This window comes from Halichoeres trimaculatus, unplaced genomic scaffold, assembly GCF_033239565.1.
Source record: "Halichoeres trimaculatus isolate MK-OKI-2021-1 unplaced genomic scaffold, fHalTri1.1 fHalTri1_scaffold_12, whole genome shotgun sequence".
Lineage (NCBI taxonomy): Eukaryota > Metazoa > Chordata > Actinopteri > Labriformes > Labridae > Halichoeres > Halichoeres trimaculatus.
In genome coordinates this window covers 36,614,571-36,638,642 of record NW_027437190.1, presented here as the reverse complement: position 1 = coordinate 36,638,642, position 24,072 = coordinate 36,614,571, and the positions used below count along the sequence as shown (strand labels likewise).

Sequence of the window (24,072 nt, the reverse complement as noted above, 5' to 3'; positions counted from 1 at the left end):
ACAGAGTCTGGATTCTGAGGATTTGACCCCACAACCACCATCACCCCGTGGAAACGCTCTGTCTTCCTGCAGGTAAAGGATCCACACAGGGGAGAGGTTTGGTCTGAGGGACGGAGAAGCTGGAGAAACTATACGGGGGCTGAGATTAAAAAATGATTCATGCCTTTATCACGAGCCAACTCGATAACTGTAATGAACTTTTTAATGGCCCTGAAAACCAATAAGAGACCTCAGCCCATCTAAAAAGCTCATTAGTGGAGTGTTAACGCCTGGACTCTGCTTCCTACGACGAACCCAGACAGCACAGGCCGAGCTCCACCGCTTCTCCTTTATTTCACCCTGAGTCGCTCAGGAAAGACTGTGGAGCTGATTCAGCAGAGGAGAATCAGACATTTAGCCTTTTTCATTACACCCAAAGCTTTAAAGTCAAGTTTATGGGACTAAATCCAGACCTGAGGGGACAACATGTCTCTAAACTTCAGCTTTACCTTCACCTTCTGGAAACAGCATTAGTTTTTATGAGTTTTGATATGAAAATCAACGACAGCACATCCTGTTTCAGTCCTGAAGAGAAACCAGGACCCAGCAGACTCAGACCTTTTCATCAGCCTCATGTATGATCGAATGATGAGATAAGAAACTGTTTAATGTCATTTTTGATAAATAACTCAATCCAGTGTAAAACGAGACGCTCAGTGCACGCGCTGTCTGCTCCTTCAGACTCGAGCTTCATTTGGAGCAGGAACAAACAAACTTTATCGTCATGACCAACAGCTGTTCACTGGCTGCTTCAGCCTTCTGATGAGGTGTGTCAATCAGGCTGTTTGTTCATCATGATGGGAAACAAAATAAGCCAAAAGACAAACAGTGACAGACTGTGACTCTGGTGTTACCAACTCGACCACATTTCAGTTCATCACACGTTTTTATGTCGAGGACAAAAAAACAAACTTTCCAGCTTCGTCTGGTGTTTTGATTCCTGCCTTTCAGAAATCACTAGTTTGCATCCGAACCCGCTCTTCCAAACCAGCTCTGCCCATTGATTGGCTGTCCTCTCTCCAACAGATCTCCATCTTTCACCTCAGAGTCGATCAGAAATCAAAGTCTCATCCAGCAGCTGAGTAATGGGATGGAGCCGACGCACGGCGGCGTGGAAGCCTTTCTAGGCGAGCCCAGCTTCGTATCAGCGCCAACAATCGTCCCACACGTTCAAACGTACCAAGAAAAACAGACTCGTGTAGCGCCGGAAAGACGATCCAGTATTCACAGAGAAACGCTCTGAACAGGCGTGCACACACACACCCACTCCATCACAAACCGATTGGTTCCTTATATAACCTCAACACAAACCTACAGCTCACACCGACTTCATGCTAACGTTCCTCTTTAATTAGTGAAAACTTCTCACATCCCACACACACAGGAAAACACATGATCTCTTACAGTCAGTTTTAATCCTTTCCACACGCTGCAACACAAACATACTTTCCAGCTCCCGCCAGAAAAAAGAGACGACGAAATCTGTGGAAAGAGCCCAAGAAGAAGAAGATAACCACGCTCAGCTGGAAGAATTAATCCCTTTAGTATCTCCAGAGTCTGTGAGTGTGGCAGGTCGCAGTATTTACCCAACAGTCCTAGTTCTGCTGGATGATCAGGCTCTAACGCGTCAGGTTAATGAAAAGCAGATCAAGCAGGACAGGAAGTAGTTCACCAAAACCACCTAAAACCGCCCGGTGACTTTCAAAATAAAACAAAGCAAGGTCAGAATCAGATCATATTTAACTTGACTACAACAACACACAGGCACAATGAGCCAGACCAGGACTCAACAGGTCTGAGGTTTTACAGCCCAGCATGGCCCAGATCCGTCCTCAGAGACTCTGATCAACAGCTTTAAACTCCCACCTCGAGGACAGTGAACGGCGTCTTCCCCCGGCGATAAGAGCTCACAACACACCCAAACATGAAAACACAGAAACTGTCTTCAAACCAGGTTTTCCTCAGGGACCTGGACCTGTAAGTCATATGTCATGTCTGTTTGAAATGCTCTGTAACGTCCCGTCATCACTGATGTGTTTATCTGTTAATGCACAAACTTACAGAGCAGGTGACCTGGTTTATTGCAGCACATATGGTTATTAACGCCTGTTAACGAGCAAAGATTTCCTCTGGGGAAGGATTAATGATGTCAGACAGGTGTGATGGGAAAAATCACTCCAAGTGCAGAGGATGTTTTCATGATCTGATCAGCTCAGGGAAGCTAAAGCCAGACTCCAGTCACAGGAAAAAGACTGAAACACGTCTTAGAGCAGCTGTAAAGATAGACTTCCACCTCCTGGTGTCAGAAAGCAGACGCTGCTGATGGAAACAGAAACAGGATAAAAATATCTAAAAGTGAAGCTGAGGTGGAGAAGTTGGTGCTGAGAAAGACTCAGCTTGACAGCTCCACAAAGCAGCCAGTCCTCTGCAGCTCCGTCTGTAACAGGGCGTCTCCATCACACAGCCACTCAGCTCCACCAGCTCCACCAGCTCCACTAAGCTCCACCAGCTCCACCAGCTCCACCAGCTCCACTCAGCTCCACCAGCTCCACCAGCTCCACTCAGCTCCACCAGCTCCACCAGCTCCACCAGCTCTATTCAGCTCCACCAGATCCACCAGCTCCACACAGAAACACCAGCTCCACTCAGAAACACCAGCTCCACCAGCTCCACCAGCTCCACTCAGCTCCACACAGCTCCACCAGCTCCACCAGCTCCACACAGAAACACCAGCTCCACCAGCTCCACTCAGCTCCACACAGAAACACCAGCTCCACTCAGCTCCACCAGCTCCACTCAGCTCCACTCAGCTCCACCAGCTCCCCACAGAAACACCAGCTCCACCAGCTCCACTCAGCTCCACACAGAAACACCAGCTCCACTCAGCTCCACTCAGCTCCACTCAGCTCCACCAGCTCCACTCAGCTCCACCAGCTCCACCAGCTCCCCACAGAAACACCAGCTCCACCAGCTCCACTCAGCTCCACACAGAAACACCAGCTCCACTCAGCTCCACTCAGCTCCACTCAGCTCCACCAGCTCCACACAGAAACACCAGCTCCACTCAGCTCCACTCAGCTCCACTCAGCTCCACCAGCTCCACACAGAAACACAAGCTCCACCAGCTCCACACAGAAACACCAGCTCCACCAGCTCCACCAGCTCCACCAGCTTCACCAGCTCCACACAGAAACACCAGCTCCACTCAGCTCCACCAGCTCCACACAGAAACACCAGCTCCACTCAGCTCCACCAGCTCCACTCAGCTCCACCAGCTCCACTCAGCTCCACCAGCTCCACCAGCTCCCCACAGAAACACCAGCTCCACCAGCTCCCCACAGAAACACCAGCTCCACTCAGCTCCACCAGCTCCACACAGAAACACCAGCTCCACTCAGCTCCACTCAGCTCCACCAGCTCCACACAGAAACACAAGCTCCACCAGCTCCACACAGAAACACCAGCTCCACCAGCTCCACCAGCTCCACACAGCTCCACCAGCTCCACCAGCTCCACACAGAAACACCAGCTCCACTCAGCTCCACCAGCTCCACACAGCTCCACCAGCTCCACCAGCTCCACACAGAAACACCAGCTCCACACAGCTCCACCAGCTCCACCAGCTCCACCAGCTCCACCAGCTCCACCAGCTCCAAACAGCTCCACCAGCTCCAAACAGCTCCACCAGCTCCACACAGAAACACAAGCTCCACCAGCTCCACCAGCTACACCAGCTCCACCAGCTCCACACAGCTCCACCAGCTCCACCAGCTCCACCAGCTCCACCAGCTACACCAGCTCCACCAGCTCCACCAGCTACACCAGCTCCACCAGCTCCACACAGCTCCACCAGCTTCACACAGAAACACCAGCTCCACCAGCTCCACCAGCTACACCAGCTCCACACAGCTCAACCAGCTCCACCAGCTCCACACAGAAACACCAGCTCCACCAGCTCCACCAGCTCCACCAGCTCCACACAGCTCAACCAGCTCCACTCAGAAACACCAGCACCACCAGCTCCACCAGCTCCACCAGCTCCACTCAGAAACACCAGCTACACCAGCTCCACCAGCTCCACTCAGAAACACCAGCTCCACCAGCTCCACACAGAAACACCAGCTCCACCAGCTCCACTAGCTCCACTCAGAAACACCAGCTCCACCAGCTCCACTCAGCTCCACCAGCTCCACCAGCTCCACCAGCTCCACTCAGAAACACCAGCTCCACCAGCTCCACACAGAAACACCAGCTCCACACAGAAACACCAGCTCCACCAGCTTCACACAGAAACACCAGCTCCACCAGCTCCACCAGCTCCACCAGCTTCACACAGAAACACCAGCTCCACACAGCTCCACCAGCTCCACCAGCTTCACACAGAAACACCAGCTCCACCAGCTCAACCAGCTACACCAGCTCCACCAGCTCCACTCAGAAACACCAGCTCCACCAGCTCCACCAGCTCCACCAGCTTCACACAGAAACACCAGCTCCACCAGCTCCACCAGCTCCACCAGCTCCACCAGCTCCACACAGAAACACCAGCTCCACCAGCTCCACTCAGAAACACCAGCTCCATTCAGCTCCACTCAGAAACACCAGCGCTCTTTATCAGCATCAAATTCATGAAGTTAGTGATTCACTGAGATTCATTTTCCCTGAGTTCACCTGTATTTACCTTTTTTCACCTGTTTTCACCTGTATTCACCTGTATTCACCTGTATTTACCTGTATTTACCAGTATTCACCTGTATTCACCTGTATTTACCTGTATTTACCTGAATTAACCTGTATTTACCAGTATCCACCTGTATTCACCTGTATTTACCTGTATTTACCTGTATTTACCTGTATTTACCTGTATTTACCTGTATTCACCTGTATTTACCTGTATTTACCTGTATTCACCTGTATTTACCTGTATTTACCTGAATTCACCTGTATTCACCTGTATTCACCTGTATTCACCTGTATTTACCTGAATTAACCTGCTGGGATGTGTTTCATGTGGCCACCGTCAGTAAATCGTGAACACTTTGTCCTGGATGTGGACTCAAACTGAGGGGATTTGAAGGAGGCAGTGATGAAAGGACTCCTGTGATCTGAGCAGCTCTTTGAGCCTCTGCTGATGTATTTACATCTCTCAGGTTTCTGTCCTTTATCTGACGCTGCTGAAACTTCCAGCTTCATGTTAGCTTGTTGCTATCCAGCTAAAAGAGACCAGTTAGCATGCTAGCCCAGTTAGCATGAGCTGAGGAGAGGATGTGAGCAGCACGCTGTGTGCTACAGGAGTGATCAGCTGTGAATCTCAAAGAGCCTCTGTGGAGTGGAGAGAAACCCTGGTTCCTCCGTCACAGACTGATGACATCACAGCTCACCTGTCCCTCAGGTGTCTCTGATCCAGATGACCAGTGGTCAGTTTCCTGCAGTGTTACGTGCTGCGTGAACATCAGCAAACTCTGCTTCAGACCAAGGAACATGTTCTCCATCAGGGGGCGCTGTGGGGGAAACATGTCAGGATGGTTTATGACAGGATCAGGATCTGGATCTGGATTTGATCAGGATCTGGATCTGATCAGGATCAGGTTGGTGAACGATGGATCTCAGAGATTTGACTTTGTTCAGATTTGGGGAAATGATTAAAAACAATCCTTTGGTGAACAGCTCCCTCTGGAACGTTCCTCCACACAGATTAAAGTCTGTTAATGAGTACATGTTCCAGGGCCTGCTCTCAGATCAGTGATCTAAACGCTGACGTGTACCTGGAGGACACCGGGTCAGGTTAACTAACAGAGGGTTCAGCTTTCAGTCTGAATGATCACAGACCCTGGTCTCTGCTGCTCTGTGCATGAACGCCACCGTCAAACGCAGGATTCAGATGGTCTGCTTGGAGCTTCCTGTCAGAGACCGGTATCTGTGTGCTCGTCTTTACCCATAATGCCTTTCTGTGTGGGTTCACGTCCTGCAGCTGGCTCACACTAACACTCTGAAAAATGTGGCAGACGTTGTGTTTCCAGCGGCTGAGGCTCCCTCCAGCTGGTTTGACGTCTGTCATCATTTCTCCTTTTTGTTTGTTGGCGTTGATCACACGCTGAGTGCGGCCGGTGGCGGCGTGTTGAAGTTACTCAGCCAATCAGAGGAAAGGTTACAGCTGGCACAGCCTCTGTGTGAATGAGTTGTGTTGGCTCAAGCTTTAACAGCGTGTAACGCCACAGAGCTCGGTGACAGTGAGCAGTGCTGAAAATTTAACACCTGCAGAGGAAAATCCACACATGTGAAAAGATCCAGACAGGAAATGACCTCACTGACGTGTTAAAATCAAAACCACATCAGGGAAGAAGGTTAAACAACCCCATCATCAGGAAGGCTCCTCTTCACTGAGACACACTGAGCGTGCTCACTGGGCTTTTACTGTGGAGCACGTTTCAGAGAGCAGTGAGACGCTGGGTCAGGACAATGACTCTGACACTCAGCTGTTTGTTTCCCATCAGCTGTTTGTTTCCCATCAGCTGTTTGTTTCCCATCAGCCAGGACGCCGTGAATCCAGAGCCTGTGTTAGCTGTGAGCTGGCAGAGTGATGACAGTCAGGAGATAAAACCAGACAAAGCTCAGTGTTTGGAGACAGAGAGACGTTTCTGTGGCCCGAGGCCACGCTCTCATTATCACACAGCAGAGGAAATAAACCTCAGCCAGTCTGAGCCGTCTGTCTGACTCTACGTCACCACATCCAGCGAGCAGCCCACTCTTCCTCTGTCTGACTCCACCTCTTCCTCTGACGCTGTTTCATTCATCACTCTGCCAAAGAGCGCCTGATGGTCCAACCGATGATCATGACCCTGAAAACACTGGTGTTGTGTAAACGTCGTGTCCACAGTCCTGTTGTAAAAACCCGGTAACTCATGGCTGATTCACTCTCCGTGTTTAAACCTGTGTCCTGCTCTGACAGGTCGTCTCCCTCAGCAGCAGCAGCGAGCTCAGGCCACAGAGAGCCGGTCCAGGAGACAGTGAGGCCTGAAGGCCTGAAGAGGTCTGGAGTTTGTCTTTTTCATGGGCTTTTTTGGACTCTAACAGATTTCTGGTGATCCTGTCAGGCGTGACCTCTAAGGTGTTTCAAACTGCAGCTCTCAGCTGATCCTGGTCCAGGACCGTCCTCTGTCCTCTGTCTCTGGCTGGCCTTGGTTTTGGCACCGTGCTCTGGCCACAGCGATCGGGTCAGATGCCTTACGGATGACAAGCCGACTAAAAGACCCAGAAACGGAGCGACGGAGAGAAGAGAGGAGACAGACGGGGTGTGAGTCGTCTTTTATCAGCTAGATCAGCCACAGATCAACGTTTAGGAGAGGGGAGGAGAGAGGAGGAGAGGGGAGGAGAGAGGAGTGAGAGGAGGAGAGAGGAGGAGAGGGGAGGAGAGAGGAGTGAGAGGAGGAGAGAGGAGGGGAGAGGAGTGAGAGGAGGAGAGAGGAGGAGAGGGGAGGAGAGAGGAGTGAGAGGAGGAGAGAGGAGGGGAGAGGAGGATGACTTCAGAGCATCTCTGGTCAGACTCTTTCATCCCTGAACATCATTTCACTCCTTCACCATCCTCCTGTCATTCACCTCCTTCACCATCCTCCTGTCATTCACCTCCTTCACCATCCTCCTGTCGTTTACCTCCTTCACCATCACCTCCTGTCAGTGAAACATGCTCCTCCTCCTCACAGAGAGATCTCTGCACAGGGTCAGGGTTTCAATCTGACTTTGGGGCCACACAAACTTTCTCTGCCTGAAAAGAGAAAATGAAAAACAGATGTTCTTCACTTCAGGATCAGGCTGAGTCCCACTTTCTCCTCCTCCTCCTCCTCCTCCTCCTCCTCCCCCTCCTCCTCCTCCTCCTCTCAGTTTCTTTTGTCTCCTTGCTTTGTCTGTCCTCCTGTAATCCATCTTTCTTAACGTCTTTCTGCTCTTTAGATTCCTCCTCTGTCCAACTTTCCATCTCTCCTCTCTCCTTTCTTCCTCCCCTCGTTCCCTTGGTCTCCTCATCCCTCGGTCTTTCTGGCCGGGCCGATCGCTGCGTCTGGACTGGAGGTTTTGGCTGATCTCTCTCTGACGTTCTGCTCCGTTTGCTTTCCAGAGCGGCTGCACGCTAAAAACCGATTCATAAATCAAAGTTTAGAGAGCAGCTCGGAGCTCTCTGCCAGCGTGAAACCACATCGGCACTTCCTCTCTCTGACGCAGCCTGGGCTTGCTGTACTTGTGAGGACCGGTGAATAACACTGACGAACCTTTGACCTGAAAACATGCTGGTCTACCGCAGAATCAATGAAACCCTTCAGACTCATCCAGATCTGAAACACTCAGAGTTATAACGTAGTGCAGGAAAACTCTTCTCGCTTCATAACTCACACATTTGGAATAAACCAAAGACATATTTACAACCCTGATCTAATTAGTCCCACCTCCTCAGAGCAGAGCGAGCAGCTCAGATTCAGACTGTCTCAGCCCGTCGAGATGGATGGATAGAAACACCGACCTCTAATAAACTGAACTTTCTGCTCAGAGTCAGACCAAGGAGACGATCAAGGCCAAGGTCCAGAAACACACGACCCCAGGTTCCCTCACAGTGATCAAACCAAAGTCTGTCTGAACGGTCTGACTGAGCTCCACGTGGACTGAGCCCAGGCTGCTGGTCTGAGGCTGCTGGTCTGAGGCTGCTGGTCTGAAGCTGCTGGTCTGAAGCTGCTGGTCTGAGGCTGCTGGTCTGAAGCTGCTGGTCTGAGGCTGCTGGTCTGAGGCTGCTGGTCTGAAGCTGCTGGTCTGAGGCTGCTGGTCTGAGGCTGCTGGTCTGAGGCTGCTGGTCTGAAGCTGCTGGTCTGAAGCTGCTGGTCTGAGGCTGCTGGTCTGAGGCTGCTGGTCTGAGGCTGCTGGTCTGAAGCTGCTGGTCTGAGGCTGCTGGTCTGAGGCTGCTGGTCTGAAGCTGCTGGTCTCAGGCTGCTGGTCTGAGGCTGCTGGTCTGAAGCTGCTGGTCTGAGGCTGCTGGTCTGAGGCTGCTGGTCTGAAGCTGCTGGTCTGAAGCTGCTGGTCTGAGGCTGCTGGTCTGAGGCTGCTGGTCTGAGGCTGCTGGTCTGAGGCTGCTGGTCTGAAGCTGCTGGTCTGAAGCTGCTGGTCTGAGGCTGCTGGTCTGAAGCTGCTGGTCTGAGGCTGCTGGTCTGAGGCTGCTGGTCTGAAGCTGCTGGTCTGAGGCTGCTGGTCTGAGGCTGCTGGTCTGAGGCTGCTGGTCTGAAGCTGCTGGTCTGAGGCTGCTGGTCTGAGGCTGCTGGTCTGAGGCTGCTGGTCTGAGCCTGCTGGTCTGAAGCTGCTGGTCTGAAGCTGCTGGTCTGAAGCTTCCTCCTTCCTTCCTTCCTTCCTTCCCTCCTTCCTTCCTTCTTCTGCTCTGTCTCAAGTCAAAACAGTCTGAATCTGAAAACCAGATCCTGATCAAATCCAGATCCTGATCCTGACATAAACCATCCTGACATGTTTCTCCCACAGCGCCCCCTGATGGAGAACATGTTCCTTGGTCTGAAGCAGAGTTTGATGATGTTCATGCAGCAGGTAACACTGCAGGAAACTGACCACTGATCACCTGGATCAGAGACACCTGAGGGACAGGTGAGCTGTGATGTCATCAAAAAGAGTGTTCATGTGACTGTAAAAAACAAAGCTGTGGTTTCTTTGCTCGATGGAGTTTCAGTCGGGCACAGAGACTTGTGGAAACTTGTCGCTGCCAGACTAACAGCTGCTCCCAGGTTTCCGCTGCGACGCTGGAAACAGCTGGTCGTCTGGCGAGACGTTTAGCGAGGAAATGGCTCTGACCGCCATGGAAACAGACATGAACGTTACCTTTAAAATAAGAAGACTGAACAGCCTGCAAAAATATCTGATGGTAGAAAGTTATTATGTTACCCCTGAATGCACAAACATCAGACGCACAAAGAAACATGCAGTTCAAGAAAAAAGGAAACTGCGTCAACCTGAGTCCGTACCAGGGCGGGAAGCGACATGACGGGTAGCGACATGACGGGGAGCGACACGACGGGGAGCGACACGACGGGGAGCAACATGACAGGGAGCGACACGACGGGGCAGCCAAGCAGGAGATATGAAATTATTCCAGCTCTGCACGTTTACAGACGACAAAATAATCCATGAGGCCGGGCCACGGTGGGAGAGGAGCTCTGAGTGTGATGGAGAGTCATGACGAGCAGAATTCACTCTCTGTTTATAACCAACACACACAGAGAGAGAGGAGAGGCTGAAACAACCTGAGGAGGTTCACCAACAGACCCTTCATCAAGACCAGGGACACACCAAGTCCTCCACTGCATCCATCTATCCATCCATCCATCCATCCATCTATCCATCCATCCATCCTTCCATCATCCATCCATCATCCATCATCCATCCATCTCTCCACCCTCTGCCTGATGGAAACACATGCGGCTGAGTTTTGATTTCAGGGGACAGGGTTAAAGGAGGAAATGAAAGTGAAAGTGAAGAGGGATTTATATGAAACGACAGAAACGACTCAGCTGTGGCTCGCACATTTACATCACACTGAGGTTTTATTACGTTTCTGTCACCGCCGCAGAATGACTGATGGGTGACGAGGATTTCTCTGCAGTCGCTCAAAGTTTGGCACCGAGGTGCAGAAGAGACGTCTGAGAAGTGTGCAGCAAGAACTGACTGCTACAACTCATGATCAAGACGCCTAATCCCTAAAACACAACCCAGGATGCTCTGAGGATGAAGCCCTGAGGAGGAGAACAAGGAGGAGGAGGGGGTAAGGAGAAAGGGAAGACCTGAGGAAAAGGAAGTGGATGTTAGAGCAGAGGAAGTGGATGTGAAAGCAGAGGAAGTGGATGTGAAAGCAGAGGAAGTGGATGTGAAAGCAGAGGAAGTGGATGTTAGAGCAGAGGAAGTGGATGTTAGAGCAGAGGAAGTGGATGTTAGAGCAGAGGAAGTGGATATTAGAGCAGAGGAAGTGGATGTTAGAGCAGAGGAAGTGGATATTAGAGCAGAGGAAGTGGATATTAGAGCAGAGGAAGTGGATGTTAGAGCAGAGGAAGTGGATATTAGAGCAGAGGAAGTGGATGTTAGAGCAGAGGAAGTGGATGTTAGAGCAGAGGAAGTGGATGTTAGAGCAGAGGAAGTGGATGTGAAAGCAGAGGAAGTGGATGTGAAAGCAGAGGAAGTGGATGTTAGAGCAGAGGAAGTGGATGTTGGAGCAGAGGAAGTGGATGTGAAAGCAGAGGAAGTGGATGTTGGAGCAGAGGAAGTGGATGTTAGAGCAGAGGAAGTGGATGTTAGAGCAGAGGAAGTGGATGTTAGAGCAGAGGAAGTGGATGTGAAAGCAGAGGAAGTGGATGTTAGAGCAGAGGAAGTGGATGTTAGAGCAGAGGAAGTGGATGTTAGAGCAGAGGAAGTGGATGTTAGAGCAGAGGAAGTGGATGTGAAAGCAGAGGAAGTGGATGTTAGAGCAGAGGAAGTGGATGTTAGAGCAGAGGAAGTGGATGTTAGAGCAGAGGAAGTGGATGTTAGAGCAGAGGAAGTGGATGTGAAAGCAGAGGAAGTGGATGTTAGAGCAGAGGAAGTGGATGTTAGAGCAGAGGAAGTGGATGTTGGAGCAGAGGAAGTGGATGTGAAAGCAGAGGAAGTGGATGTTGGAGCAGAGGAAGTGGATGTTAGAGCAGAGGAAGTGGATGTTAGAGCAGAGGAAGTGGATGTTAGAGCAGAGGAAGTGGATGTGAAAGCAGAGGAAGTGGATGTTAGAGCAGAGGAAGTGGATGTTAGAGCAGAGGAAGTGGATGTTAGAGCAGAGGAAGTGGATGTTAGAGCAGAGGAAGTGGATGTTAGAGCAGAGGAAGTGGACGTTAAACTCTGTGACTGTCTCTGAAACGGGCAGAAATGTAAACAATAACTGAACAGGAACAAACGACAGAGTTCGCCTGGAGCTTCACACACCAGGACGCGTCTTTGTTTGAAGATAAAATAATGTTTGCAGAGGAAGAGGACGCTGAGAGCGATGAAGATCTCCAAACATCAGAGCTCTGATGGAGCACGTTAGGATGAACCAATTACTGTGAGCAAAGGTACAAACATGAACCAGGAGGTGTGTGTTTGTGTGTGTGTGTGTGTGTGTGTGTGTGTGTGTGTGTGTGTGTGTGTGTGTGTGTGTGTGTTTGACTCACTTGAAGCCAGGTAAGACGGTAGCACAGGTGCCAGACTTGATCCAAATGCAGTAGGGGTCTCGTGAGGACAGACAGCTCCTGCACAAAGACACACAGACAGACACACACTTCAGTCAAAGGAAGATGTGTGTGTGTGTGTGTGAGGAGTCCTGTGACCTGACTGAAACATCTCTAATTATTTACCACAATCTAAACTGGCTGTTTGAGTGTTTCACTTTGATTGTTTCCAGACTGAAGAAGACAACCAGAGGACCTGGTTCCTGGAAGTGAATGTGAATCCAGGAAGTGAACGGCAAAGACTTTGTGTTGGAGCTTTAGTACGAACACAGCGAGCAGCTCAGACCGACTTACAGTAACTCACTAGATACAGAGATTCAATCTGTAACCTCACATCTTTAAAGCTGCAAAACACATTTCCTGTTCAGGAAAAACCAGCCTCTACGAGCCGTGTCTGTCTGCAGGTATCACAGCTCCTGGGCCCGAAAAACTCTAATCTGTTCAGCATCTTTGTGGATCCAACCAAACAACCTGAGTCCGCCTGACTGAGGCTTTATGGCAACGCAGCACGACACCACCAGGACATCCAGGAAACCCAGGAAATCCAGGACACCCAGGACATCCAGGACATCCAGGACACCACCAGGACATCCAGGAAACCCAGGACATCCAGGACACCCAGGAAATCCAGGACATCCAGGACAAAAAGGTTCAGAAGCTGATTTGTTCCCGCTACCATCAACTTTGTTATTAGTTTTTGCTGTATCCTGTGTGTGGCCGTGCAGGCTAAACTAATATCTAAAACACGGGGTATAAATGCTCGGCGTTAAACCCTGAAGTCTGACTCATCTCTAGTAAAAGAAAATAAAAGCAACACGCTCCTGAACACAAGATAAACACCACCGAGTCGTTTGATGGCAGGAGCTGAGCTGGAAGGCTTTAACTCTGCCAAGGTCCGACGTAAACTCAGGAGATTTACGACTCCAGTCTGTAAGACGCCATAAAATACTCCATAAATCCTCCATCAGTGGTCAGGATCCCTCAGAGGAAGGTACTCTGTGTCCTCCAGGATCCATCCTCCATACCTGATCCAGATCTGATCCCAATCTGATCCATACCTAAACCAGATCTGATCCACAACTGATCCAGATCTAATCCAAACCTGATAAAAATCTGATCCAGATCTGATCTCAATCAGGGAACAGTTGGTCAGAACAAAAGGAAAAATAAGCATGCAGTGAGTTTTATCTGGTGGTGTGGCTACGTGCAGGGAGTGGAGTGGGACAGGAAGTTGGCCAGTGAAGTCACAAAAAAACTTCCAGTTGACTTTCAGAATAAAAGCCCGTGTTGAGAATAGGTGACGAGCGGAGCGGCAGGTTTCCACAGCTCTGAGCTCTGCCTGCGTCTCTAGTTTAGGAACTCTGCTGAGGTCAGTCTGGACTTTATTCAGCATCGTACACGTATGATAAGAAGTCTGCTTTACTGAGGGAGGAGTGAAGTCTGTACAAACTTTAGGGTGAATGTCCTCCACCTTCACTGTCTGTCCCTGAGATGTCTCTGTGCTCTCTGACAGTCTGAGTCTGAACCTGAGGGTATGAAGGTCCAGAAACGTCTCTGCTCTGTGTGCGGCTGCTGATCTGTGACGCTGCTTCATGCAGCTTTAATCAAATATTCATTCAGTGGCCATCAGGCACGTATACATCTCTCTCTTCCTCTGCTCTTCCTCTGCTCCTCTCCTCTCCATCATCGCTCTGCAGTCACATGACAGCGTGGGGGGGGCAGGAGGCCGCTGGGGTCCGTCTGTGGTTTTCAGTCAGCGTCACAAAGTGATTATTTTTCTCTGTTTGCTCGTACTTGTAGTTTTTACAAAATGTGCCTCTGCACGTGTCCCCATCACTCTTTAAAATCCATCCCGCTCCTCCTCCTCCTGCTCCTCCTCCTCCTCCTCCTCCTCCTCCTCCTGCTCATATCCTGTCGTGCTATGATGAACAGAAAGGTGTGTGTGTTTGTGTGTGTTTGCCTGCAGCCACGCTGAGCCAGGAGCATCCATTAGCCGCCGAGCAGAGAGGAGATTTATCAAACGTTTGAGGCCCAGACTCATAACTTCCAGCTGTCATTTCTCCAATATCCAGGGAACAACGCCGTCCTGACGCCATGGAGCACGCTCAGTAAATGTGACGCTGCTGCTCAACAACCACACACAAAACTCTGTCCCAGAAACGTCTGATGGAGGAACTCTAACAGCAGTCGATCTGAGATGAGGTCTGCAGGTGATCTGGTCTGGGATCAGGGTCTGAGTGCTGACAATAAGACAGGACATGAAGCGGTTTCTGGATCAGCTGCTCTCTCCAGCTTCAGCTCTCCACTTTTTACTCATGAAGGATTATCACTGACATTTCAGTGTCTCCAAACACAGCAGTTTGGGACTGTTCCCCGATGGTTTTATTGAAAACTGACACTACAAACCGTCCATCACATGTCCAACTCACCAGAGCACACAGCGCCTGCTGCTGGGACGTGTAAGCGCCTGCTGCTGGGACGTGTAAGCGCCTGCTGCTGGGACGTGCAGACGCCGGCGGAGACAAAGAAACACAATAACTGTTGTTTCCTCCTCAGGCTCACTTTGCTTCAACACACCCACAGAAAACCTCCACAACCTGCGCCTCACGCTGGGACTAACCCCCTCCGTGGTCTCAGACCTCCTAACACTGTTGGTTTAACATCAGGTGTTTCCTAAAACCTGCTGCTAAAGGCCTCAGCGCTCTACACTGCCCCCTGGGTTTCTGCTGGTACTGCATGGACTCTGCTTTCTGCTGCATTTACCAACAAACACGTAAATAAAACGGGTTCAACAGAAAATACACTGTGTTCGACTGTGTCCAAAAAACCTGTGAACTAACCAAAACACCAAAACCAGAACCGTGTCAGATTTGAAAATGTGGTTAAAGAGGGGGCACCATGTGTTTCTTAGTCTTTATTCAGTTCCTCTGGTGCCCCCATAGAAGCTCTGCACCATTCACAGCCCAATAAAATAAAACCCTCTTCTCTGTCTGAAACTCTTTGTTTCAGCTGCTGTCTCTTTAAGGCTACCACTCCCTAACCCCCTTTGCTCTGATTGGCCAGCCCTCTGGAGGCAGGGCTTTAAGCAGACCTTAGTGTTTGAGGTCAGCTCCTCCAACGCGCCGTGAAAAGCTCCCAAAGCTCTCATGAAGATCTGTGGTTTAGGAAGGAGCCAGTTGATCTGTTTACAGACAGTTTCAGGGATTTCCTGGAGAGCAGAGACCCCCTCTTTAAACTACCAGCTCTGTTCAAACGTCGTCCTGTTAGCAGGGCTGACAGACCAGTGGAGACTCATATCTGGTGTTTTAAAGGGAAATAACAAACCGCTGTTGTTATCAGACTGAATAACATGTCCACACACTGAGACGATCTGATCGGATTGCTCGTTTCCAGCTTCCTCCAGGTTTCAGCTCAGGCTCCAATGAGTCAAACTCAACTGATGCTCAAAGCTACACAAAGAAAACCAAAGATGCCATAAAAGATAATGATCCTATAAAAGCACAAAGCTTTAAATCTCCAAGTGAAGCCACGGCTCTTTATACGTGACAGTTAAACTCCTATAAGATACGTTTTCCTCTCAGAGCAGCTCACGAGAAACTCTTCATATAAGAAGGAAATTTCAGCTGGAGCTGAAAATCCCTGGATCTACAGATTGTCAGGGTTTGAGGCCTCTCATGCCCCGTTATTGTATTTTTTTAATAAAACTCCCTCTTCATGCCGTTCCCGGCCAGCGCTGCAGAAAGCAGAACATTTCTGAAACCTAATATTGGCAGCAGGGCCTGGAGTGAGGAGAGAAACCTGATGATGGCTCACAGCGAGGGGGAGGGGTAAATCTCCTCTGGAGGGAGACGGACAGATTCACTGGTGTGCTGAAGGAGGATACGGCTGAAACCTGACCTCCTGGCCGCGGCTGATGAGGCTTACAGGGCCCCTAATCCCAGGATGAGGTGAGATGCAGCTCCGCTCTAAAGAGGATCTGTGGGCCGAGCCGGACCAGAGCTTCAGACAGGCCCGGTCCATTTTCTCTGAGTCCCTCCTCTCCTCCTCTCTCCTCCTCTCCTCCTCTCTCCTCCTCTCCTCCTCTCTCCTCTCCTCCTCTCTCCTCCTCTCTCCTCCTCTCCTCCTCTCCTCAGTGAGGCCACCATGGCTGGCTCCTGGCCAATCAGCTGGAGCCAATCTATGACTGAGCGCTGCTCCAGGCCCTGCGATGAGGGGTTAGCATGCTATGGGGCATGTGAGCTCCCCGCTGGAGCTGAGGAGCTGAGGAGCTGAGGCAAAAAGGGGGCCAGCATTCCTCACAGCCCCAAAAATAGATCCTGAACTCATGAGCTGAGGCTGAAACACGGCGAGGAAAACAAAAGGCTGCAGACGAAGAGGAGCGAGGAGGCTCTGCTCACAAACTGGATCTGCCATGTCAGCTTCTCACACTTTTTAACTCTGTTTCCTTCTTTTTACAGTTTACACTGTGTGTGTGTGTGTGTGTGTGTGTGTGTGTGTGTGTGTGTGTGTGTGTGTGTGTGTGTGTGTGTGTGTGTGTGTGTGTCTGTGTGTGTGTGTGTGTCTGTGTGTGTGTGTGTGTGTGTGTGTGTGTGTGTGTGTGTGTCTGTGTGTCTGTGTGTGTGTGTGTGTCTGTGTGTGTGTGTGTGTGTGTGTGTGTGTGTGTGTCTGTGTGTCTGTGTGTGTGTGTGTGTCTGTGTGTGTGTGTGTGTGTGTGTGTGTGTGTCTGTGTGTGTGTGTGTGTCTGTGTGTGTGTGTGTGTGTGTGTGTGTGTGTGTGTGTGTGTGTGTGTGTGTGTGTGTGTGTGTCTGTGTGTGTGTGTGTGTCTGTGTGTGTGTGTGTGTGCGTGTGTGTGTGTGTGTGTGTGTGTGTGTGTGTGTGTGTGTGTGTGTGAAGGGTTGGCATGGTTCAGACAGTGGATTACAGATTCACAGTTTTTCAGTTTGAGAAATCGAGCCCTGACGTGTCCAAAGTCTGAGGAAGGAGGAGAAACCTGAGAAGTTCAGACTGAACAGAGCTCAGTTTAACATCCACAGCCTGGAGTCTACAGGTGAACCAGGTAAATTCACTGAGTCAGGATCAGCAGAAACGGGACGAGTGATGAGTCGAAGTAACTCTAAAACATCTCTCTGCCGAGGACCCGTCCCCTCTCTGACGTCTCTGATCCCTCTCTGCTTCGTCCAGGGCTGAGAGTCGTTTACCGTGATCCAAAGTGAGCGTTTCTCTTTAACAACTGTGGTTGTTGGTGTTCACCTCCTCTCAGAAATCAACCACTGATGAACCTAAGTCATACCTGTTAACCAACAGTAAAACTCTTAGTGTGTTTTCAGACATCTTCAAACTGAAAGCCTTTTCTGACAGAAGCTGCTCCAAAGACGGCTCCGAGCAGCCCAACAGGAAGCTGAACAGGAAGCTGAACAGGAAGCTGAACAGGAAGCTGAACAGGAAGCTGAACAGGAAGCTGAACAGGAAGCTGAACAGGAAGCTGAAACAGGAAGATGAACAGGAAGCTGAACAGGAAGCTGAACAGGAAGCTGAACAGGAAGCTGAACAGGAAGCTCACACAGGAAGCTGAACAGGAAGCTCACACAGGAAGCTGAACAGGAAGCTGAACAGGAAGCTGAACAGGAAGCTCACACAGGAAGCTGAACAGGAAGCTCACACAGGAAGCTGAACAGGAAGCTCACACAGGAAGCTGAACAGGAAGCTCACACAGAAAGCTCACACAGGAAGCTGAACAGGAAGCTGAACAGGAAGCTGAACAGGAAGCTGAACAGGAAGCTCACACAGGAAGCTGAACAGGAAGCTGAACAGGAAGCTGAACAGGAGCTCACACAGGAGGCTGAAACGGAAGCTCACACAGGAAGCTGAACAGGAAGCTCACACAGGAAGCTGAACAGGAAGCTGAACAGGAAGCTCACACAGGAAGCTGAACAGGAAGCTGAACAGGAAGCTCACACAGGAAGCTGAACAGGAAGCTCACACAGGAAGCTCACACAGGAAGCTCAGACAGGAAGCTCACACAGGAAGCTGAACAGGAAGCTGAACAGGAAGCTGAACAGGAAGCTCACACAGGAAGCTGAACAGGAAGCTCACACAGGAAGCTCACACAGGAAGCTCAGACAGGAAGCTCACACAGGAAGCTGAACAGGAAGCTGAACAGGAAGCTGAACAGGAAGCTGAACAGGAAGCTGAACAGGAAGCTGAGGCAGGGATCAGATCAGAATCAGCTGACAGAAAAGTTGGACCTTGCCTTTTTACCACAGGGTTTCTTTCATGGCAGCCTCTCATTCAGCGCTGCTCGCTTCAATCTTCTCCTCACTTCATGCCAACACCACAAATAAGAGCTTTTAGGGGAAAGTGGCCCCGAGCAGCTCGCCGAGCAGCTCCGCCGAGCAGGCAGATAATAGCATAGCATCTGCTGTTTGGAACAGGCTTTTGTCCAAAAGCATCAGGAGTGGACACAATCTCTCAAATTGGTAGTTGCAAAGGAAATTGATCCGGCTTTACTTGAGTTACCTGGCAGAGAGAGTGCCAGGTCTTCTCCGTACTCAGGCAGGAGCTCTGGTTTCCTGCAGAGTTTGTCTGCTCTCTGTCTGCTCTCTGTCTGCTCTCTGTCTGCTCTTAGCGTGCTCTCTGTCTGCTCTCAGTCTGCTCTCAGTCTGCTCTCTGTCTGCTCTCTGTCTGTTCTCTGTCTGCTCTCTGTCTGCTCTCTGTCTGCTCTCTGTCTGTTCTCTGTCTGCTCTCTGTCTGCTCTCTGTCTGCTCTCTGTCTGCTCTTAGCGTGCTCTCTGTCTGCTCTCTGTCTGCTCTCAGTCTGCTCTCAGTCTGCTCTCTGTCTGCTCTCTGTCTGCTCTCTGTCTGCTCTCTGTCTGCTCTCTGTCTGCTCTCAGTCTGCTCTCTGTCTGCTCTCTGTCTGCTCTCTGTCTGCTCTCTGTCTGCTCTCTGTCTGCTCTCTGTCTGCTCTCTGTCTGCTCTCAGTCTGCTCTCTGTCTTCAGGCTGTTCCACGACCTCCACTTGTTTTGTTTCTGGGAATTTCAACCAACAGCCTGCCTCAAAAATACCAACTTATCTTCCCGCTGTATGCAGCTCTCCTCGTTTCAGACACATGGATTTTAACTTTCAGTGTTTGGAGACTGACTTCAGTCAGACTGTCAGCGTCAGCCACGACCCCTAACAGAGCCACTGCTGCAGATATCTGAACAAACATCCAGGCCGTGGTGGTGCCTGCTCTTTTATCATATTTTTATATTAATCTGGACCTTCTGTGGATTTACATTCATCACTGTCTGTGTCTCTAAACATTAAAGCACATCTCTTCAAACTGCAGCCCTGGAGGTCAGACCCTGGATCATGCAGTGATCCATGTTTTGACTCGTTCTCTGGGCAGCGTTTTAGTGTCTGATGATTTCATTGATTAATCATCATCTCATTGTTTCAGTGAAAGGGTGACAGGGTGAACGGCCTCCTGCTGTGGCAGAGATACACCTGGACAGGTGACTCACTTCTTGCAGGAGCTGTAGTCGGAGCAGCGGCTCAGCGGCACTCGGATCACGCAGCTGGAGAACGCCACGAACAATGCATGATGGTCCCGATCCAGCTCCAGGCCCAGCACCCTCCGGTCCTCGCCGCGCACGTTGCATCTGAGAAGACAGAAAAACAGCGGCGGCTGAGATCAGACGCTGGGTTTGGTTTTTTGAAATCAGCCCTGCAGACGAAAGGCAGAGTCTGAAAAGGATCCAGGACGCCGGCCGTGATTCCAGCTCCACGCAGGAAGACTTCACAGGCTGTGCAGGCAGAAAACAAAGGAGACATAGGAGGAGAAAACATCCCCTGGAGCTGTACAGGGTGATGCAAAGAGCTACAACAGAGGAAGGAGTGGGTGGGCAGAACACAGGAGGAGGAGAGGAAGCGAGGAGGAGACAAAGGAAGGATACGACAGAGAAAAGAAAAGAGACAAAGACGGATGGAGACGCAGATGAAAAAGAAACAAAGTGAGACAAGAGGAAAGACGATTCAGGGAAAGAGAGACGCCGAGCGTTATTGTCTGACTTGTTAGGGTTGTAGACGTCGATATCCTCCAGGACTTGAGTGTTGAAGGATGCGTTGGCTCCCTCGGTGCTGGCCAGGATCTTCAGCACGTGGCCGTTATCTGAGCCCAGGAAAACCACCGTGTAGTTCTTGTAGGGCCCCGCAGACGTGTCCACTGCGATCTGGGTCAGCTTGAATCTGGAAAACAAAGAAAAAAGGGAAAGAAGAGCATTAAAATCAACCAAGTCTGAGTTATTCAGGTGTTTGCTGAGAGTGGCTAAGGTTAGCAGAGCTAGCACCAGCTAAATTAAAGGTTTAATGTCGACGCGTTTATGTTGGTCACATGTCGCTCCAGCTGAGCTAACCACACACGGCCTGCAAAGAGCTTCATCTCCGTACGTTGAACTGATCAGTAATTTGCTGTTTTTTCAGCTGTGTTGAACACTTGGGGGCACTTAAGTCAAGCTGCTAAAAATGCTAATTCCTAACTGTGCAGAGAGGAGCAGAGCTGAGCCCTTCATCCTCAAACACAAACACCAGGAGCTGAGTCTGAGGTAGACCAGCAACTTCCTGTGGAGCAGGAAAAGTTGCTGTGGTTGTGTGAAGACGACACCATCACTGACAAGAAGAAACACGTGTTAAAAACAAAGCAGACGCTAGTTTTCTCCTCACTGAAACTCCCAGAGCTTATCTCCCTCCATGACTGAACATCTCTGAGACAGTTTAACAAAGGTCTCATAGAGCTGTTAGCTTTTTCTGGATGGGCAGATAAACCTGCAAAGCAATGAAAAGACCTGTTTTCAGAGTCAGCCTGCATAAAGAGAACAGAGGAGGGCCGAGGACAGAGCCCTGAGGGACCACACAGACCAGGACGACTGCTGAGGCTGTTCGAGAAAGTCCCATCTGACAGGAAAAACATCTCACTCCCTAAAAACCTTCAGGAGTCCCTCTCTGAGCCAGGCACTAAAGGGATCTGTCCTTTAAAGTGGACCTGGTCTGGTGACTCCAAACGTCGTCTGTATTAATCTGTGAGGGTCACAGTAAAAGTTTGTCCCTTTGAGTGAATTAACGTGTAAAGTCAAAAACCCCCTCAGCCTCTGAAGCACGGACACGGCCCTGGCCTCGGAGTGAACTGTCCAAACAGGAAGTGGAGCTGTCTCTTCTCTTACAGCTGATAAAAACTGGAGCCAGCTCACCAAAGCAGATCTGCTGGTAGCTTTGTTTGTGTTTGTCAGAGCTGATTTCCCGAGCTGAAGTTAGGAGGGTGGGCGAACACTGAGCTGGTTGTGTGAAGCAGCAGCAGAGTGATCAATCACTTCATGCTCCAGCCCACCGTTCCCATCATGCATCGCCCACACCCTCTAATCCCTTCATCCCATTAATCCATCTCCCAGTTTATCCGTCCTCCTCCACCGTCACATCGATCCGCTCACTTCCTGTCCATCGCTGCTTTCTCTGACGTCTCCATCACAGCCCCTGGTCTGTCTTTATCTCTGAGCTGCTCCAGCCAGCCAGCCCCAGTACCCCCACAGCCCAAACTGGTTCCAGTGGAGCCTGGTGGATCAGGAGCTGGTCTTGAAGGGCACCTTGAGTCCAGGGCTTGTTGACAGAGAGATGATCTGTATTCACAGACACACACAGACTGCTCTCAGTGAAACCAGGAACATCTTTGTCTGATCCTTCCAGATTCTTCCATCCTCACCTCCTCCCACCTCCTCCCACCTCCTCCCACTGGGTCTCAGGGAGTCTGCTGTGTTTACCCACGTGGTCTGGACTGGCACGTACCAGCAGTGAGTTGGTAGTTTGTGTGATGCGTCCTGGTTAGTTTCATTTATCTCTGGTCTCCGGGGAGACGCCGACAGATGTGATGTTTTTGGCGCCAGATGTGAAGCGGCGCCTGTTCCCCCGCGTGGAGCCACAGCGGGTCTGGCTGGCTGTCAGGCTGGCTCTGCTTCAGGAGGCACGGTGGAGGCTGTGTGTGTGTGTGTGTGTGTGTGTGTGTGTGTGTGTGTGTGTGTGTGTGTGTGTGTGTGTGTGTGTGTGTGTGTGTGTGTGTTTGTTCATCCATGTCTGAAACTCTCGTGACACTGATCAGCAGCTCATGGTTTTACTCTGCATCACCTGATATGAGTGGATCCTTAAATGTCACAACACACACACACACACACACACACACACACACACACACACACACACACACACACACACACACACACACACACACACACACACACACACACACACACACACACACACACACACACACACAGACAAGCTGAGCTCCTTCAGGTCAGGACAGTGGTTTGGTCCTGCTGGTCTTTGATTTCGGCTCAGGCCGAGTGCTGCACAGACCTGATGGTTTTACTGAGGGACACGGTTTTGTGCGTTCCACCTGAGCTCACTGGTCGATACCAATCACAGCCCTGAGTGGAAACACTGACGGTACATTAACAACACAGAAAATAATACCTGCATGGTAACGGATGAAGAGCAGATCCTGAACCTCACTGGACTGGACTGGACTGGACTGTATGCTGGATTCTCTGTGCCGTGTTTAGTCTTTGACCCTTTGACTAATCCAATAGTAACTGTCATATTTAGAGCACTGGTAATCTGGGTATGTAATCTGGTATGGTAATCTGGGTATGTAATCTGGTATAGTAATCTGGGTATGGTAATCTGGTATGGTAATCTGGGTATGTAATCTGGTATAGTAATCTGGGTATGTAATCTGGTATAGTAATCTGGGTATGGTAATCTGGGTATAATAATCTGGGTATGGTAATCTGGGTATAATAATCTGGGTGTGGTAATCTGGGTATAATAATCTGGGTATGGTAATCTGGGTATGGTAATCTGGGTATGGTAATCTGGTATAGTAATCTGGGTATGGTAATCTGGGTATAATAATCTGGGTATGGTAATCTGGGTATGGTAATCTGGGAATATAATCTGGTATAGTAATCTGGGTATGGTAATCTGGGTATTGTAATCTGGGTATGTAATCTGGGTATGTAATCTGGGTATGGTAATCTGGGTATGTAATCTGGGTATGTAATCTGGGTATGGTAATCTGGGTATGTAATCTGGGTATGGTAATCTGGGTATGTAATCTGGTATGTAATCTGGGTATGGTAATCTGGGTATGTAATCTGGGTATGTAATCTGGTATAGTAATCTGGGTATGGTAATCTGGGTATGTAATCTGGGTATGGTAATCTGGGTATGTAATCTGGTATGTAATCTGGGTATGGTAATCTGGGTATGTAATCTGGGAATGTAATCTGGGTTTGTAATCTGGAATAGTAATCTGGGTATGTAATCTTGGATCAGGCTGACATAAACCAACGCTGCTTTGAAAAACCTTAGTCAGATGACCTGATCCTGAAAATCAAAACCTGGGATCCAGATCATTCTCCTGTGGGCTGGCTACCAAGGCCAGTCTTTGGCTCCGCCCACTCTGGCTCACACTCAGCCAGGATCAGCATTGTTAGTTCCTGTTTGTTTGTTGGTGGTTGTTTCCTGAGGAGGTGCAGTCCGTCAGGAGGAGGAGAAGGAGCAGAATAACCTGGAGGATTTAGAGGAGGAGCAGCTTCCTGTTTCCCTCATGGAGCTCGTTAAATTAGACTCAGAGTGATCAGAACTTCTGCCTGATGAACTGCCTGAGCCGTTAATCAATTCTATAATTAAATCCCTCTGAATGACTCAGCGCGTTACAGGATGTGGGTCGTTTCTAACCGAA

At 50.1% G+C, this 24,072-nt stretch overlaps 1 protein-coding gene across 4 annotated transcripts in view; it reads right to left on the bottom strand.

Annotated features, from left to right (window-relative positions):
* Positions 1-24,072, bottom strand: part of sema6cb (semaphorin 6Cb) — a 187,693-nt gene that overhangs the window by 34,770 nt on the left and 128,851 nt on the right. For all 4 annotated transcript variants that reach the window (XM_074682891.1, XM_074682893.1, XM_074682894.1 and 1 more), the window contains 3 exons: positions 20,352-20,528; positions 19,805-19,942; positions 12,246-12,323 (listed from right to left, as the gene is read on the bottom strand). In XM_074682891.1, the coding sequence (XP_074538992.1) occupies positions 12,246-12,323; positions 19,805-19,942; positions 20,352-20,528 (393 nt within the window). The remainder of the gene's footprint in view (positions 1-12,245; positions 12,324-19,804; positions 19,943-20,351; positions 20,529-24,072) is intronic.